Source organism: Halichoerus grypus, chromosome 6, assembly GCF_964656455.1.
Source record: "Halichoerus grypus chromosome 6, mHalGry1.hap1.1, whole genome shotgun sequence".
Classification (NCBI taxonomy): Eukaryota; Metazoa; Chordata; class Mammalia; order Carnivora; family Phocidae; genus Halichoerus; species Halichoerus grypus.
The window spans coordinates 85,222,134-85,238,695 of record NC_135717.1 but is presented as its reverse complement, the minus strand read 5'-3'; the positions used below and the strand labels follow the sequence as shown (position 1 = coordinate 85,238,695).

The window sequence follows — 16,562 nt, the reverse complement described above, 5'->3', positions numbered from 1 at the left end:
CCCATAGGTTCTACAGATTTTCATTCCGTAGGACAGTAATTGAGTGAAAAGTAGCCAGGCTTCAGGTCCAAATGATAGAAGAACAAGAGAAAAAAAGACAACAGGAAGAGACCCAGGGGAGAAATAGATATTGGCGTTATTAGGCATAGACTTTAAATTTCTTTTCTTATTAACATATGCAACAATATTGGTTTCAAGATGCGGAACATTACTAAAGAAATGGGATCTCTACAAAAGGATTAAATAGAATTTCTGAAACTAAGAAGTATAAAAACAAATTAAAAACTTGATCAAAGGGTGCAAAAGATACATAGAATTAGTTTCTATTGACTTAGGTGAGTCCATGAAAATTATTCAGATAAAGGAAGGAAAACAGAAAAGATTAAAAAATTAGAAGAATGTAAGACATCTATGAAATAGAGTAATAAATTTTAATAGGCATTTAATGAAATCTTATAAGAGATGGAGTAAGAATTTGTGGAAGAAATATTATTAGAAGAGAACCTGTCTAAGAATTTTCTAAAAGCGTTTAAAAAATCCAGATTTGGGAAACTTTGTAAATCTTAAGCAGGAAACAAAACAAAAAACAAAACAAAAACAAAAACAAGAAAACCATACCAATGTATATTCAGCTTACTGCTGAAAACAAAGACGAAGAAAGTCTTAAAAGGTGTCCACAGAAGAAAGAGTCTTTAAAAATAACATCAGTAACACTGACAACTAAACTTTAACAGAAATGATGTGTTTAGTAATTTTTTTCTGTAGTAACAAACAATCTCAGTATTTCAATATCTTAGAATCACACTTCTTTCTTACTCTTGGCTATGGGTTATGGATGCCTCTGCTGAGCTCTACTAGCTTTGATTATGTCTTTCTATTTTAGGGTCCAGACTGAAGGATCAGTCCCTTTTACATGGCAAAGGCAGAAGCAATAAAGTAAAGCAAAATATACAAGGACATTTAAAATTTCTGATTGACGTAGCATACACTAGATCTGTTCACAATTCATGGACTAAATCAAGCCACACAGCTGAGAGTGACAATAGGCTGGGAAAGTATACTCCAGCTAAGGCAGCACAGCAAAGGTGGGGATGTATCATATCCATAAGAGCAAGGAGCAGAGAGTTGGGAACAGTATAATCTCAAATGATGGAAGCTCTCAAATGGTGTGATTAGATTTAGGACCTACCCAGATAATCCAGGATAATCCCCATGCCAAGATCCTTAACCGAATCACATCTGCATTGATCTTTTTTCCTTATAAATTAACATGTATGGGTTCTAGGGATTAGGACCAAGTATCTGTGGTTTGTTGTTTTTCACTCTACCACAATCTGGAAGGGATAAAATTCCAAGCGGTCATGTTCATTTGGATTCCACAATGGAACTATAAAAAGGGAGCTTTAGGAGAAGGCTATGGAATCTACCCCTTTGTGGAAGCCGCTGCCTAGAGGGGAAATGCTGTCTGTGAGGAAACCGTTGTCTCAGTGGAAAATGGTTTCTCCGCAGGTTTCTCTCTCAGGGATTACGGTTTCTGTGGAAGCTGCTGCTTTGTGGGACTGCAGTCACGTACCTGTGGGTAGAGCTGGAGGTACTGTGGGTTGGCAGAGTAAGAAGTCAGAAAGATGAAGTAACTGGATGTGAAGAAGGATGAGATAGATGATGATGCAGGGTCTACCCGGCGCTTCAGCATCCATCTGTCGTTCTGTTTGACCTCAGCATCCTTTTGAGAGTAACGATTGCTGCCTCGGTTTTATCTTCCAGTTATTCCGTGAGTTCCCCTCATTGCCCAGTTCTGACAAGGACCTAAACAGGGAAAGGGATTCTGGGAAATGTATTTCCCAGACAGGAATTTTGGTGCTAGTTGGACCACAGGAAAAACCCAGCATATTCCACATTTCTGCTGACAGTATTGCCAGCCTTTAAACTCAGCCATTTTGGTAGGTGTACTGGTACCTCACTGTATTTTTATTTTCAATATTTCTTTCTGGTGAATAATGATGTTCAGCACCTTTTATATGCTTTTATGGCCACTTGAGTATCTTCTTTCATGAAGTGCCGTTTCAAGTCTTTCTGCCCATTTTTTAATTAGAGCTTTTTATTATCGATTTGTAGGAGTTAATTCTATCTCGACTACTAGTCCTGTATAAATTTGGATATGTATTTGCTATACTAATTCAAATCCAAACCGAGCACACGTCTTTCCAAGGCTACAACTTGCATCTTTGCCCTCTTAATACTTCTTATTTTGAATGAAGTCTAATTTTCCTATGTTTTTTATTGTTAGTGTTTATTTCATTTTATTGTTAGTGTTTAAGAAATCTTTGTCTGCCATAAAGCTATAAAGGTATTGTTATGTTTTAACTAGAAGATTTATATATTTGTTTAAAGATTTATTTATTTGAGGGGCACCTGAGATCCAGCCCCAGGTTGGGCTCCCTGCTCAGTGGAAGTCTGCTTCTCCCTCAGTGTCTGTCTGTCTCTCTCTCAAATATAGATTTATTTATTTGAAAGAGAGAAAGAGAGAGAGAGAGAACAAGTGGGGGAGAGGCAGAGGGAGAGAGAAAATCCTCAGCAGACTCCCTGCTGAGCTCGGAGCCCCAGAGGAGCTGCCCAGGGCCCTATGTGGGGCTCCTCCTGGGGCTTAACCAGGGGCTGGATCCCAGGACCCTAAGATCATGACCTGAGCCTAAATCTCAAGTTGGATGCTTAACTGACTGAGCAACCCAGGCGCCCCTAACTAGAAGCTTTATATTTTGAACTCTCATATTTAGTTCTATGATCCATTTTAAATTAATATTTATGTATGGTATAGGGTAGATATGAAGTTTCACTTATTTCCATGCAGATATCCAATCGATTCAGTTCCATTTATTGAGAAGACCATCACTTTCTACCTCCAATGGCAGTGACAAATTTTTTTAAATATATAAATAAGGCAATTCTATGCATTGTATGAATAAGTCTTTTTTTTTTTTTTTTTTTGGACTACATCTGGTCCTGTGGATGTATATCTATTCTGGTATGAAATCAAACTGTTTTTATTATTATGGCTTTAAAGTAAATCAGTACCATAATTTTTCCAAACATTCTTCTTTCCAGTGTTGTCTTGGCTATTCTTTTTTTTTTTTTTTAAGATTTTATTTATTTATTTGACACAGAGAGACACAGCGAGAGAGGGAACACAAGCAGCAGGGGAGTGGGAGAGGGAGAAGCAGGCTTCCTGCAGAGCAGGGAGCCCAATGCGGGGTTCAATCCCAGGACCCTGGGACCATGACCTGAGCCAAAGGCAGACGCTTAACAGCTGAGCCACCCAGGTGCCCTGTCTTGGCTATTCTAAATTCAGTGCATTTCTATGTTAATTTTAGAATTAGCATGTCATTTAAAAAAAAGTCTATCTGATATTTTCAGGGATTGTATTTACTCTATAGGTAGATTTGGGAGACTATATCCCAAGAATATAGAGCGTTCCAATTCAAGTACATGGTTAACTCTCCACTTACTAAGGTTTTCTTTTATTTTGTCAGCAACGCTTGCAGGCTTGGTTTCCCAGGAAACAGATTCTGAAATCAAGATTAGTGTGCTGGGGGTTTATTAGGGAGCACTCTTGGTGTTACCACCTGTGCAAGGGAGCGGAAGGAAGCAGGATTGGGCGGAAAGTTTATTACATTTATTACCATTTTATTTTTGCATGCTCTTATAAATGGTATTGCTTTTTAAATTTTTCCATTGTTTACTGCTAACCTTCAGAAATATAATTGATGTTTAAACATTGAGATATTTTGAGACTTTATCCAATAGCTTTGATAAAATATTTATTCTAATAATTTATATCATTTATATATAGAATATATGTATACACACACAATTACATTAGCTACATATAAAAATGTCTTATTTCTTCCTTTCTCATTTTTTATATTTTTAAATTTATTTTTCTTGCCTTATTTTACTTCTAGGACCTCTAATAGACAGTAGAAGTTACTGAATAAAATACTTGATAAAGATCATTCTGATCTTGTTCCAGAGCTCAAAAGAAAAAACATTCACTTTTTACCAAAGGCATGATGTTAGGTTTAGAGTTTGTTGTTGTTGGTAGTTCTTTGTTTCATTTGTTTTTTATCTCTTTATTAATATATCAGTCAGTGTTTATCAGATTAGGGAAACCTTCTTCTTCTAGTTTTCTTAAAGAGATTAGCTGTTAAGTTTTATCAAATGCTTTTCTACATCTATTAAAATAGTAATAGTAATAGATTTTCTCTCTCTCTTTCTTATTTTTTTCTAAATGTAAATCAACTTGTATTACTAGAATAAATCCCAGTTGGTCATGATGTATTATCCTTTCTATATATTCCTAGATTTCATTTTCCCTGGTGTTCTATAAGGTTGGTATTTTCCTTGTTTATTCCTGGAAAAGCAGGAAAAGTTAGCTTCAGGTTTCTGTATGTTCACCCAACACACTGTATTTATGCTCAACGGTATCTGGACTGTATCTAGATGATAAGGTATGACTTTGGATTCCTTTCACTCAGCAAATGAGAAGAAAGAAAGAAGAAAGTTTAAAAATGTACATTGTTAGGAGACAGACAGAGATTTAGTCTCACAGCATCTTTATTCCCTTTGTGTGGTCCACAAGATGTATGTTCCCTAAAGTTGCCTTAATCACAGGATAATAAAGAAACACTTGCACTAACTATATTTTCCATCTGGCATTTCACTCATTAGCGTGCTCTCAATCTTCACTGGATCAGCCAGCTTCTCGCATATAAACTTCATTCGTGAAGTACAGTCTGCATAGTAAATATATCCTGTGTCTATATACCCACAATACATCATATCATTTACAGCATTTCTGTTTCCTGTAAGCCTGAAAGAGAAAATAAAGAATTACAATTAGCAAGTCAAATATTTGAAATACATCCACAGGAAAAAAATTACTTTTTCAATATATCATTGCTCCTGGGTCTGCATTGCCTAAAATAAATTTTAATTATTATTTGAAGTATCAAGAGTGTCCAAGTGACTTATCTTTATCAACATATATGCAGTATCAAACGCTACCTTACTTCAGTCTGCCTTTTCCACTTTTTTACATCTGGACTATTTGCTGTCCTTTCCTTCCAGATGTATCACCTCGCTTCCCCAATACTTAATATGATTTAGAATAATACAGTTCTATTAAATTCTCCAGTCTGGCCCCTGTAATAAATCTTTGACACCATCTCTCTTCAAATATTTTTCATAATCACCCAAGCCAGGAATTAACCTAATATACGGTACCTTCTGTTCAACATCATCTCCAAGTAACATTTCCCTCGAGCCATTTTTCAGAGATTTTATTCTGAAGTTCTGAATAATTACCAGCTCCTAAAACAAGATTACTGAGCAGGGACTAAGCATCAAAGACAAACTTATAAACTGAAAATATTGGGAAAAATTTAGTATTAAATATTTTGGTCAATAAATAATGATCATTAATAAATAAATATCAATTAAATTTTCAAAAGTGAAATTTCCTTTTTGAAGTGACATGATACAGATGTCATTGATCACAGCACCTTTCAAGAAACTAATCCCAAAATAACATTAAGAATAAAAAACAAAATGAAATACATATATGATTATATATTGTACACATATATAATGTATTATATATACATATATTATTATATATTTTTTATTTTGGTATTATTTCTTAATAATTTGAAATATATACTGTGTTTTCTAGTCCACTATAGATTACCTTCCCATTAGCAATAGTTACAAATAAACACATGGAAATTCTACTTTTTCAAAACAAGATTCCATCTGTATTCTCCCATGATGCACACACGACCTTTACCTCTACTCCCTTCACTCCAAATGAGATCTTTAATATATACCTCCTTTTCTCCTCCATTTGTATACATATTATCCCTTGTTCTGTCCCATCATTGTAAACTGCCGGAGACAGAGCTGCCTTGTCTTTCCGACCCATATTATTACATCTACTATTTCTGTCTGAGGGAAAATGCAAACAAAACCAAACAATCAAAACTTGTATTTGCTTCTTGCCCAGAGTGGGGAGTGTGCAGGAATCTCAGGGTTTAGATTTAGTGTGGCTGGCCCCCCACACAACTGCCCTGCATTCACTCCTGCTTGATGTGTCCTCAACAAACAAGTAAGTATAAATTCGTGGGCAGGTTGAGGCTCTGGTTTCTTTCTTTAGTCTAATCCTGTCTGCTTCCCAAATTTAAGGGATTATAAAATACAAATGGAATTTTGGCATTATGTTTATGCACTTCTTGCCTGTCCGTTCTCCCCCTATGTCAGGTGGCACATATATAACATATTAATCTGTTCATAATGGTATATTTACAGCCATATTTCTTAATATACTACACAACAAATTGTTTTATATATGCCAGATATGCAATATGCCATGCCCTTGCTCATCTTATTCTCTTTACTGAAAATGTTTTACTATCTCTAAATTTTTCATTCAAAATGGCCATTTCAAATATCAGTTACAACACAAATTTCACAGCTAAACTTTATCTTTGGTTATTCCATGTATTCTTACTGAAGGATTTATCACATTATATTCTTTTTATATGTAGAATTGTTTAACTAGTCTGCACATACAATCAATAAGTAACAAAGAGAGGAATCAATCTTTCATTCATCTTTGAATCCCAGCATGTGAAAGAGTTTTAAGCACATGGTTAGAACCCAATGAATTTTGTTGGCTTCTATAATTTTCTGAGATGAAAGTCCCCCAGAAATCCCTCCTTATTTGGCTACTAGAAAGAAATTCATTAGTGACTTGTCAAGATAATGAGAAGACATCTGTGGCAATTTTTTGCACTATCAAACATTAAAGAAGCCTGACAGAAAAGAGTTATTTAACGGTGCAATTTCAATTGCTAGTTTTAATTGTAATCAATACTGCTCCTGGGGGAAACACCTTTACTCAAACCAACCGGAAAAATTCATTAAGAATAAAGACTTACCAATTGGAGGAGATAATTGTCTCATCCACGTTCTGGTAAGTTCTTAGATGTTTTTTGTCAGATAATCCCAGCCAGTATCCACGTAACCTCTTGGATTTTATAAATTCCTACAAGAAATAGAGATGGTTAAAAAAATAATTGTCTCCCCCCCCAAAAAATAATTGTCTCCCATTTCTGTACATTACCTCACAACATAAGTTCTTACAAATTACTGTTTTAAGGTAACACTTTTGACATTACACTACTACTTTTTGATGCCATTAGAAGAAATTGAAACAAAGTGCTCCTTACTGTAAGATTTCCTCCAACCGTTATTTATCAGTTACTGTTTCACAAGGAAAAGCATCTACCAATCCATGCATTACTTTAACTTAGGGCCAATGAAGGTCACAAACTTCAAGATTCAAGTATCCAGCAGTAGTCAGTCCAGGAGCAAAGGAGGTGGTTAATTACTATATACACAAGTTAATAGAAACCGAAAAAGTAGGAGAAAAAATGTAGCAAAGTCAGACGAGAAGTGGTTATAGAATAGAATTTAGATCCAGTCCAAAATTTTATAGCCAAAGTAAATTCTTTTTCCCTCATTTTCTAGACTTTTTTTTTTTTTTTTTTTAGTAAATAACTAAGAATGGATCAGTTGACAATGATCAGAGGAGGAAGAGACTATGGTTTGATTTTCCCTGCAGCTATAAAGGAGGACCCAGCTTCTTACAGTAGGGAAGTGGACACTTTTGTGAAAATGAATTTTTCCTTAAATAATATGGGAATACTATCTGAGAGACCAGAAATGCAGAGGAATAAGTAAAATATGGAGATGCTACTTAAATATTAGAAAAAAGGAAGTAAAGAAATACATATATACACGAATAAATCTTCCAGAGAACTCATTTTCCTGGGACCCCGGGAGTCAGTATAATATATCTGCTTGGCACTTGCCTTCGACATCCCATCTTAATTATACCTTTTTATACATATTTTATCCAACCTATCTTTTTACTCTAGTATATGTTGCCTTTTTCTCTTAGTTAAAAAAAGACAAAATGGTAGAAACAAAGAATCTTCTCCTATATAGGTTTTACAGAATTGGTAACCCTCAGGAACGATTTCCAGATCTTCTGCTTTTAGATAAATTCTCAGAAATTGTGTTCTGAGAGTTGATCCTAAAGTTTCAGTTTGGAAATGATCACAGACCTAAAAATTCTCACAGACCCATGTCTACCCATCTGCCCAGCCTCTGAGATTCCCTGACGTTAAGGGCCTAAACCAAGGTTTTAGATGACACCTTGGCTATCCTTCCGTATGATAAATGTACTGTCTCAGTCACCTCACACCCTAACAAAAAAACCTCATGTCTGGATTAGTACAAATCTTCCCCAGCATGACTCATTCCTCTCTATTCTAGATCGGAAAAGTGACTTCCTTCCTCACAGGCAGAGATCCAGGGGACCTTACCAATACACTTTTGTTCTTAATTGTCAGCAGGCTGGCATTTTGAGCAGAACAGAACATGACACTCTCTTGCCATGTTTCATAATTGTCAATTAGTATGTAACAGCTGTCCTCATGCCACATCCATGTCTTTGGACAAGGTTTACATTTGTGCCCTGGAAGAAGAACGTAGTTGCATTTGGCTTGTGTTGATAATCTTCATTATTCTTATTATTCCCATTGTCCTCTATAATAAGTTAACCAAATTTACTTGTCTTTCTTATTTTTACATGAAAGGTGAAGAAAATGCATGCTGTGTTCCAGGTCCCTATATACCACCACAATATGTCCAAAACATAATCTGAACAACACAATTTGAATTAAATGTCCAGTGTATTCCAGTGTGTTTTCTTACCTCAGGAGTCCTGAATAATGATTAATTAACTTACTTTTCTCTCTTGTTTTCATTTTTTATAGTACTACATGGCAATAAAAGCTAACCACAAAAACATTTTGTGGTAAGAATCAACTTCCCAAACCTACATCAACCTTGCCTTCCCCAACTACGTCGTTTCTGGCTGCCTGACGTTGAATATTTGGGAGAGTTCTCAAGAGCACCAAGAACATGTTTTAGTTATAATAGCTATAGAAACTGTTAGAGATATTAAAAAAACAATTCCTCCTAATTCCAAAGGCAAGGCCTAACTATTTTTTTTTTATTGATTCTCGTCAAACATTGACTGAAATGTAGGAACAAGGTCACCTATAAAGAGGTGACCCATCTTCTCTTCTTATCCTTTAAAAAGGGTATAAAGAGGTGACCTATCTTCTCCTCCTTATCTTCTATTGATCTCAGTGCCCAAAATAACAGTAGTAAATGTCAGATTAGAGAAACTTCTAATGGCACAGAAATATCAGTGAGTCCTTTGTCAACCACATTTAATTCCTTTCTCCAAATAATGGCATCCTAGGGAAAAGCTGCTAGTAATTGATGAATGATTCTCAAGTGACTCCTAGCTTTTGTTCATTGTCTAATAAATAGCTTAGAGAGGAATATAGGATTACTTGATTCTCTTTTATAGAGCTCACGACATAATTTGGTGGCTATTTCTTGCAGTGTGTTCGACAGGTCCATGATCCTCTTGGAATTATTCATGTTATGTATCAGTTGTAGAGAAATGTTTCTCTGAAGTTCTTCGTTGAAATTTTGTAGTTTATTCAAGTTTCCCATTTCTATCTTCAAAGTTGTGTAAACTTCAGATTAAAAAAAGAAATGATAAAAAATTTTAATCCCTCAACCCAGCCATTAATCTCCTTTCTGCTGAACTAGTATTAGAAACATTAAAGGTCTAAGGAAGCAGTCCTTTCATGGGAGTGAGGGAAACAGGTTACCATGTTTAAGTATCTACTTATCAATACCTTTTGGGTTATATCACTTATAATCATTCCAAAGCTTCAATTCAAGAATAAACTTTCTTGTAAAACTCATGTAATTCTAGAGGTGTTCCCTTTCAATCAAAACATGGGTAATACGTACATAAGCTTCCTAAGACTCCCAGTCCAATCAGCAGCAGAAGGCATAGTAGAGCCAGAGCCAAGATTCTCTGGCGCCATCCATGGGACGGAGCAGGTGGTGCTGTGGAGAGCAAAAGTAGCAGGCAGGCCTGGAAACGGTATACAGCTTAATTTGAATCATTCATTCATTCATTCATTCATTCATTTTGCCTTTCTTTCTTTCCTAACATGTCTCTGGCAAAGGAATGTGTTTTGCTAGAAACTCAAGGACCTTTTAAAATACCTTCTTAAAGAAGAAGTAAAAAACATTTTGTTAGTTGTTTTACATGCAAACTGGTTCTCACAGGAGATGTTGTTAATTGGTAGGCCAAGTCAAGAGACAAAGAGGCAAAAATGAGCTTTGAAAAGGAGAATTGAGAAAACCAATCAATGTGAGAGAGAACAGTAGTTTGCTTTACTAGGATTAGAGAATGTGATGACCCATGAATTGATTAAGAATACATTTTGAAGTTAGAATCTATAGTACAAATTTATGAAATATTTATGAGAAATCTTTTACTTGATAAAGGTGGTGGGTAATAAATATATACACCTATAGGCAGTATAGCATAGTGATTAAAAAAAAAAAAAGGGCACAGCATTCCTAGGGCTAGTATGCCTGGGCTGGAATGCTGGATCTGCTGCTAATCATGGGGGACCTTGGACAAGTCACTTAACCTCTCTGCGTCCTAGTTTCTGCATTGGTTAAAAAAGAAAGCCATAAAATATCAGAGATTAAGTGAATTAATAGTGGTGATACAATTAGAATAGTGCTGGCATATAGCAAACACTTGGTGATTGTATTAAATATGTATTTATATTTATATTTAATGAGATGAGGATGATTGGGGAAAGGAAACAGTTTTAGAGGAAAAATTTTTTAAAATACAAAATTTCAGGTACAGTGTGGTTTTGAATATCTTTTTTAAAAATGTTATTTATTTATTTGACAGAGAGAGAGACAGCGAGAGAGGGAACACAAGCAGGGGGAGTGGGAGAGGGAGAAGCAGGCTTCCTGCTGAGCCAGGAGCCCAATGCGGGGCTCGATCCCAGGACCCTGGGGTCATGACCTGAGCCGAAGGCAGACGTTTAACAACTGAGCCACTCAGGCGCCCCAAATATTATATCTTCCAATATTTCTTTACCTCTTTTCTTCCTTTAGTCCCCTATGTGTCTTTTCATTTAACTTAACCTCCAAAAAAAAATAGGAGAAATTTGGAGATAATACATGCTTGACTTGGTAGAATATTAAATGACATTTTTTAAAGTTCTCTCTCTTTCTGTCTCTCTGTTTCTGTTTCACATACACACATACATACACACACATACTTCATTTATTTCTTTCTTTACTTTTCTCCTTCTTCCCATCCTTCCTCCCGCCCTCTCTCGCCCTCTCTTTTTTCCCTCTCTCTCTCTCATTCTTTCTTCCCTATATCTAGGCTCAACATATGGGAATTACGGTGTGTGTGTGTGTGTGTATCTAAGTATTTTGTAGCCTCCAATAAACATTATTTTTCCTTTTCTAAATAATGAGTCAGATTCTGGAAACATTAATCCCATCATACGACTGCAAGAATCACTTTAAAATAAAGTATCAAATTATTAAGTTCTCCTCAACAGTTCAACCAAAGCAGTCACTTCCTAAATACCATATTTAAGATGAGTAAATTTAGTTCAAAATATATCTCATACCTAGGGAAACTAAATTAAAGATTTATGAAAAAGAGCTGTATCTCCATTAAACCATAATATTCCCTGAGCTATTATTTTCTAATCATGCAGAGAGTGAATAGACCTAACAGCAAGCTAAAGAGAAGTGATATAATCTGATTTTGTGTAAGTGAATGAATAATATGTCTAACATATAATAACATATTCATTCACAAAATTCCCATTTATAGGTCTGAATATTATTATCTCACTCGTTATCTCTAGCTATGGTTTAATATTAAAATAAAATTCCTCACTGTTTAGTTTTAAGTTCATATTCTTCCACTTAGTCTTATATGCCTACAGAGGATTGCTTAGTATCTTTCTCTGAACAAAATTTGATTTGTTTGATGGTAATGGTCAAATTGATCAAATTGAGCAGCTTAAAAGTAACAGAACTTTAATTCCTTCTTAATATCCCTTTCTGAAAAATATTCTTATTATTCTCTTATTTATTATTGTCATTCTTTTTGGTATCCTCTCATTTTTATTTAGGGTACCCAGAACTGAAAAGTATGGTCAATTTTAAATATTAAAGAAATACCTACTAGACTAGATGAATAAACAAAAAATAATTAGTGAAATCCTGGCCAATAAAAACATTTTATTGGTGTATTTCTCATCTTTATTTATCTTTAATTTAAACCTCACAAAATAATCATTAAATATGTTGGCCTTTTCCAAAATGGCACAAGCAGCATATACTAAATTATGGCTGCAATCTCATAATAAAACAAGCCTTGTTATCTCCATTGTATAGGTGAGAACACAGAGACTTCAAACGGTCAAATGACGTATTTAAATGTCCTGCGCACATCCGATAGTTTCCAAACCCTCTCCTCCATAACTCTGGCAGGTCAATAAAGTAGAGAGTCTTTTCCAATCCACACACATGCATGTGACACTCAAGCACAGCATGTACTCATTGAAGTCACTGACGCTCTCCTGCAAAATAGAGGTGCCCATTTCTACCTCATAAGGCAAGAAGGATAGTGCTCGTCATGTAGGGAGAAAGTTAAGATCCAGTTTTACTATTACATGTGTGACTAGCACTTTCTTATAAAAAAGAACCTACAAAACCATGATTTTCCTGGACGACATGTACTCCTTGTTTTATGGGGAGAAAATGTTTCACAATCCAGTAAAATCAAACTATCATCCTATCCTAATTATCTTGAGTGTGATATTAAAACAGAAACATTGTAAAAGATTGAGTGCTCAATGCATCAATCAGCACCTTAAAAATTTATAATTATTTTGGTAAAAATGGGAGGCTCAACCTACAACACATCCAAAGTTCAAAATCTTACCTTTTATCCCAACTGTGTCAAGCTCATGGATATTTTTCCTTTTACTGGAGTCCTGAAATTCTAGATCTGCATAAGTAACTTCTTCAGACATTGATGGCTATTGAAAAGAAAGCCCAACAAACTATTAAAAAAAAAAAAGATGAAGGTGAACTAACATAGTTGAATTTAAACAGGAGTTGTAATTTTAGACTTCGGTTTATAAACCAAAGCTTGAATTTATAAGCTTTAACTTCTCTTTTCACTGTCCCAATCCTGTGTGTATACAAAGGAGCTGCAGCCTATCAGAGGCCTCAGATTAGTACAGACACAATTGCAAGACTGAAAGTCTTTCTTCCTCTTATCTCTTCCTTTTTGTCATTTCTCTGTATCTCCCAGCTACAGAAAGTAGTTTTAAAAATCTTTTTGGTTAGTGCCATGCAAAGGGGCACAGATTACTAGCAGCACGTGTGTGGATATAACACAGAATTTATTGGAGAAAAACCTTCAAGCAGAGAGAGAACAGAAGGACTCAATCCCCAAACACTCACTCTTCTATAGCAATGGCCTGGCACGGACATTCTGTATGTGTCATGGCAAAGGTCCTGACAGAAAGGATTTGCCTTTGCTGGGAGATGTGCACATACCCAGAGCACTCCTAGGGAGAGGCAGAGGATAAGCCCCCATCTGTAATTCTGTTACTTAGGGATAAGTTAGCCTAAGAGGAGTTAGGGAACATCTATCTTGTTTCTCTAGTAGCAAGAAATACATTAAGGGGACTGGGGCCCAGGAACCACACCAGGGAGTATGCATACTGACGGCCGAGGTGGGCCCTAGAAAGGCCCTAGAAATTGCTCTGTAGTCCAGGAAAGCTGAGATCAGTCTTGCTGTCTCTCTTCAGATTGCCTCAATCTTTTTGAGCCAGCTCCCAGCTAAAGTATAGCAAAAGGGAGAAGGAAATGAGCCTCTAGAGCCGTGCAAGCCAGGATCTTACAAAGTTCATTCAGCATTCGCAGGAGGCAGGGATCCATTCATTTACTGATCAAGTGTACAAAGTAAAGGTGGGAGTTTGAGAATGATTTTTTTTTGAGTAAATTCCTTCCTAATTCTTATTCTTATTAATAAATCTTATATTTTCAGTCACATAATTGAAGAGCTGAGAGACCACAGTGACAGTAACATACACAGGTTCAAAAAAAAGACCCACACTCAGCATCAAAAAAGAAAAAACAAGTATATACATTAAAAGGGGAGTTAGAAAAGAATAAAATAAAGGGACAATTTGTACAACGTGGATAGGCTCAAAGGAATATATATATATATATATATATATATCATTATTATGGAATATATATAAATATATTCTTTTTATTATTAGAATTGGTTTACGGTTATGGAGGTCAAGAAGTCCTATGGTCTACCATCTGAAAGTTGAAGAACCAGGAAATTTGTTGGTATAATTGTCTGAGTCCTAAGGCCTGAGAATTGAAGGTTAGAGGGGAGTGGGGGAGGGGGGAGGCCAATTATATAAATCTCTGTCTGAGTCTGAAAGCCTGAGAACCAATAGCTCCAATGTCCAAGTATAGAAGAATATGGACATCTCAGCTCAAGCAGAGAGAAAGAGAGAGAATTTGTCATTCCTCTCTCTCTCTCTCTCTCTCTTTTTTTTTTGTTCTACACGGGAACTTAATAAATTAGATCATGTTCACTAGAATAGTGAGGATAACCTTCTTTACTGAGTCTACTGATTCAAATGCTAATCTCTTCTGGAACACCCTCACAGACACACCCAGAAATAATGTTCTATCAGCTCTCTGGGCACCTTAGTGCAGTCAAGCTGACACATAACGTTCCCTATCACAGAACCTATAATATTAACCAGCACATATGCAATTCATATAAGGTAGCAGGGTGGGGTAGAAAGAAAGTGGAAAAATTCAGTTACAAAAATCATTGGTAGTATCTCCACATTTAGCCGAACATGTGGTCCAAACTAGAATCCTAGCTTTCTTTTCATACCATGTATATTGTATTTCTCTTATCTTATTCTAGCACCTTTACCATAATTTGACCCCCATGTCCATCTCATAGGACTTGAGTCCTTCTTAGTCCTGTTTACATAGGACTACCTCAGCTTTCAAGTGACCTATTCTTTTGGGAATGGGGGAACAAGGAAATACTTCAGTTACTATCTACCCTGCTTGTCCCATTGTGTAGGCACAACTCAAGTTGTATTTAATATTTGAATCTTTCATTTTAAACAATATTATACCTCTTGTTTTAGGGGCATGGGAAACACACTATTACCAATAGTGACCTATCTCAATTTCCCAATTTAACAGAACCATGATTGTGTTCCTGGTAGAAAAACTACAATTTTTGGGTCTGGTACCTCCAAACACACCAACTTAGTTTGGCAAACAAGCAGCAAAAATTCATTACATGAGCTTTCATGTATAATACACTGAATAGCTACTTCTGCTTTCACATCAGTTTCCAGACAATAACATTCTGGATATAGGGAGTTTACCATATTCTTTTTTTAAAAAGATTTTATTTATTTATTTTAGAGAGAGTGCAGAAGAGAGAGTGTGTGTGGGGAGTGGGGGGCAGAGGGAGAAGGAAAAGCTCCTGCCAAGCAGGAAGCCCGAAGCAGGTCCCCAGGATCATGACCTGAGCCAAAGGCAGACACTTAACCAACTGAGCCACCCAGGCGCCTGGGAGTTGACCATATTCTGACAGCTGTTTTGAAGCATATACAATAGGTAGGGAGCGCTCCAAACCCCTAAACCACCTTCTCCCAGATTATACTACAATTTAAAAAAAAAAAAAGCATTCAAGTCACTTCTCTATTTTTCTAAGCTAGCTGCTTTTGGGTGGTGGGCTATGTATTAAGTCCAGCAAGGTGTTATTCACGGCTCCCTTTCTTTGCCTTGAAATTAATTTCTTTGTCAGAAGAGGCATGTTCTAAGAACTACCATGGAGATTAATAAATTGCCCTGTAAAGCCATGGCTGATGGTGCTGCCTGATGCATTGAATGTAACGAAGACAAATCTGTGTCTAAATCAGTGTCCCAAATTTATTAAAAACTCTATTTTCTCCTGTTTCTCAAATATTACACACACACACACACACACACACACCCTCCCTTTATCCCTTTAGCTAGGGTTCATCAATCCAGTCCAATCTGAATTCTTCTCTTCCATTTAACAAAAGAGCAAAATGGATCTCATTAAGTTCAACAAAGATTATATTTTCACTATATCCATTGAGTATTTCTCATGTATTAGCATAACTTACCAGTAAGTTAGTAGTTTATCTGGCACAACATTTTCTAGGGGACAGCACCATGGATGCAGAAGCAATAGCAGCCCCTTAGCTTTCCTTTCTTAGATGTATTCGAAGCTTCTCCTTCCTTTTTTTTTAAAAGATTTTATTTATTTATTTGAGAGAGATAGAACCAGCTGTGTGGAGGGGCAGAGGGAGAGGGAGAACCAGACTCCCCACTGAGCAGGGAGCCCGATGTGGGGCTCGATCCCAGGACCCTGGGATCACGACCTGAGCCGAAGGCAGATGCTTAACCGACTGAGC

The 16,562-nt window shown here is 36.1% G+C and overlaps 1 protein-coding gene across 2 annotated transcripts; it reads right to left on the bottom strand.

Moving 5' to 3' along the window:
* Window positions 1-4,593: 4,593 nt before the first annotated feature.
* CLEC12A (C-type lectin domain family 12 member A) lies at window positions 4,594-13,216 on the bottom strand. 2 transcript variants are annotated; one of them, XM_036066430.2, is made up of 6 exons: window positions 12,995-13,215; window positions 9,958-10,056; window positions 9,486-9,674; window positions 8,445-8,596; window positions 6,993-7,099; window positions 4,594-4,867 (listed from the first exon to the last, which is right to left on the bottom strand). In XM_036066430.2, the coding sequence occupies exons 1-6, from the start codon at window positions 13,083-13,085 to the stop codon at window positions 4,690-4,692; spliced, it is 816 nt and encodes a 271-aa protein (XP_035922323.1). In that variant the 5' UTR covers window positions 13,086-13,215; the 3' UTR covers window positions 4,594-4,689. The 2 variants fall into 2 exon arrangements, with proteins under 2 accessions (XP_035922323.1, XP_035922325.1); XM_036066432.2 differs by lacking the exon at window positions 9,958-10,056 and having other exon boundaries at window positions 12,995-13,216.
* Between the last annotated feature and the right edge of the window lie 3,346 nt (window positions 13,217-16,562).

Coding starts and splice junctions, on each gene's coding strand:
- CLEC12A (XM_036066430.2), bottom strand. CDS start 13,085: ATGTCTGAAGAAGTTACTTATGCAGATCTAGAATTTCAGGACTCCAGT. Junction 10,057..12,994: donor TGACACAGTTGGGATAAAAG/GTAAGATTTTGA, acceptor TGCTCTCCACAG/CACCACCTGCTCCGTCCCAT. Junction 8,597..9,485: donor GCTCTATAAAAGAGAATCAA/GTAATCCTATAT, acceptor TTCTTCTTCCAG/GGCACAAATGTAAACCTTGT.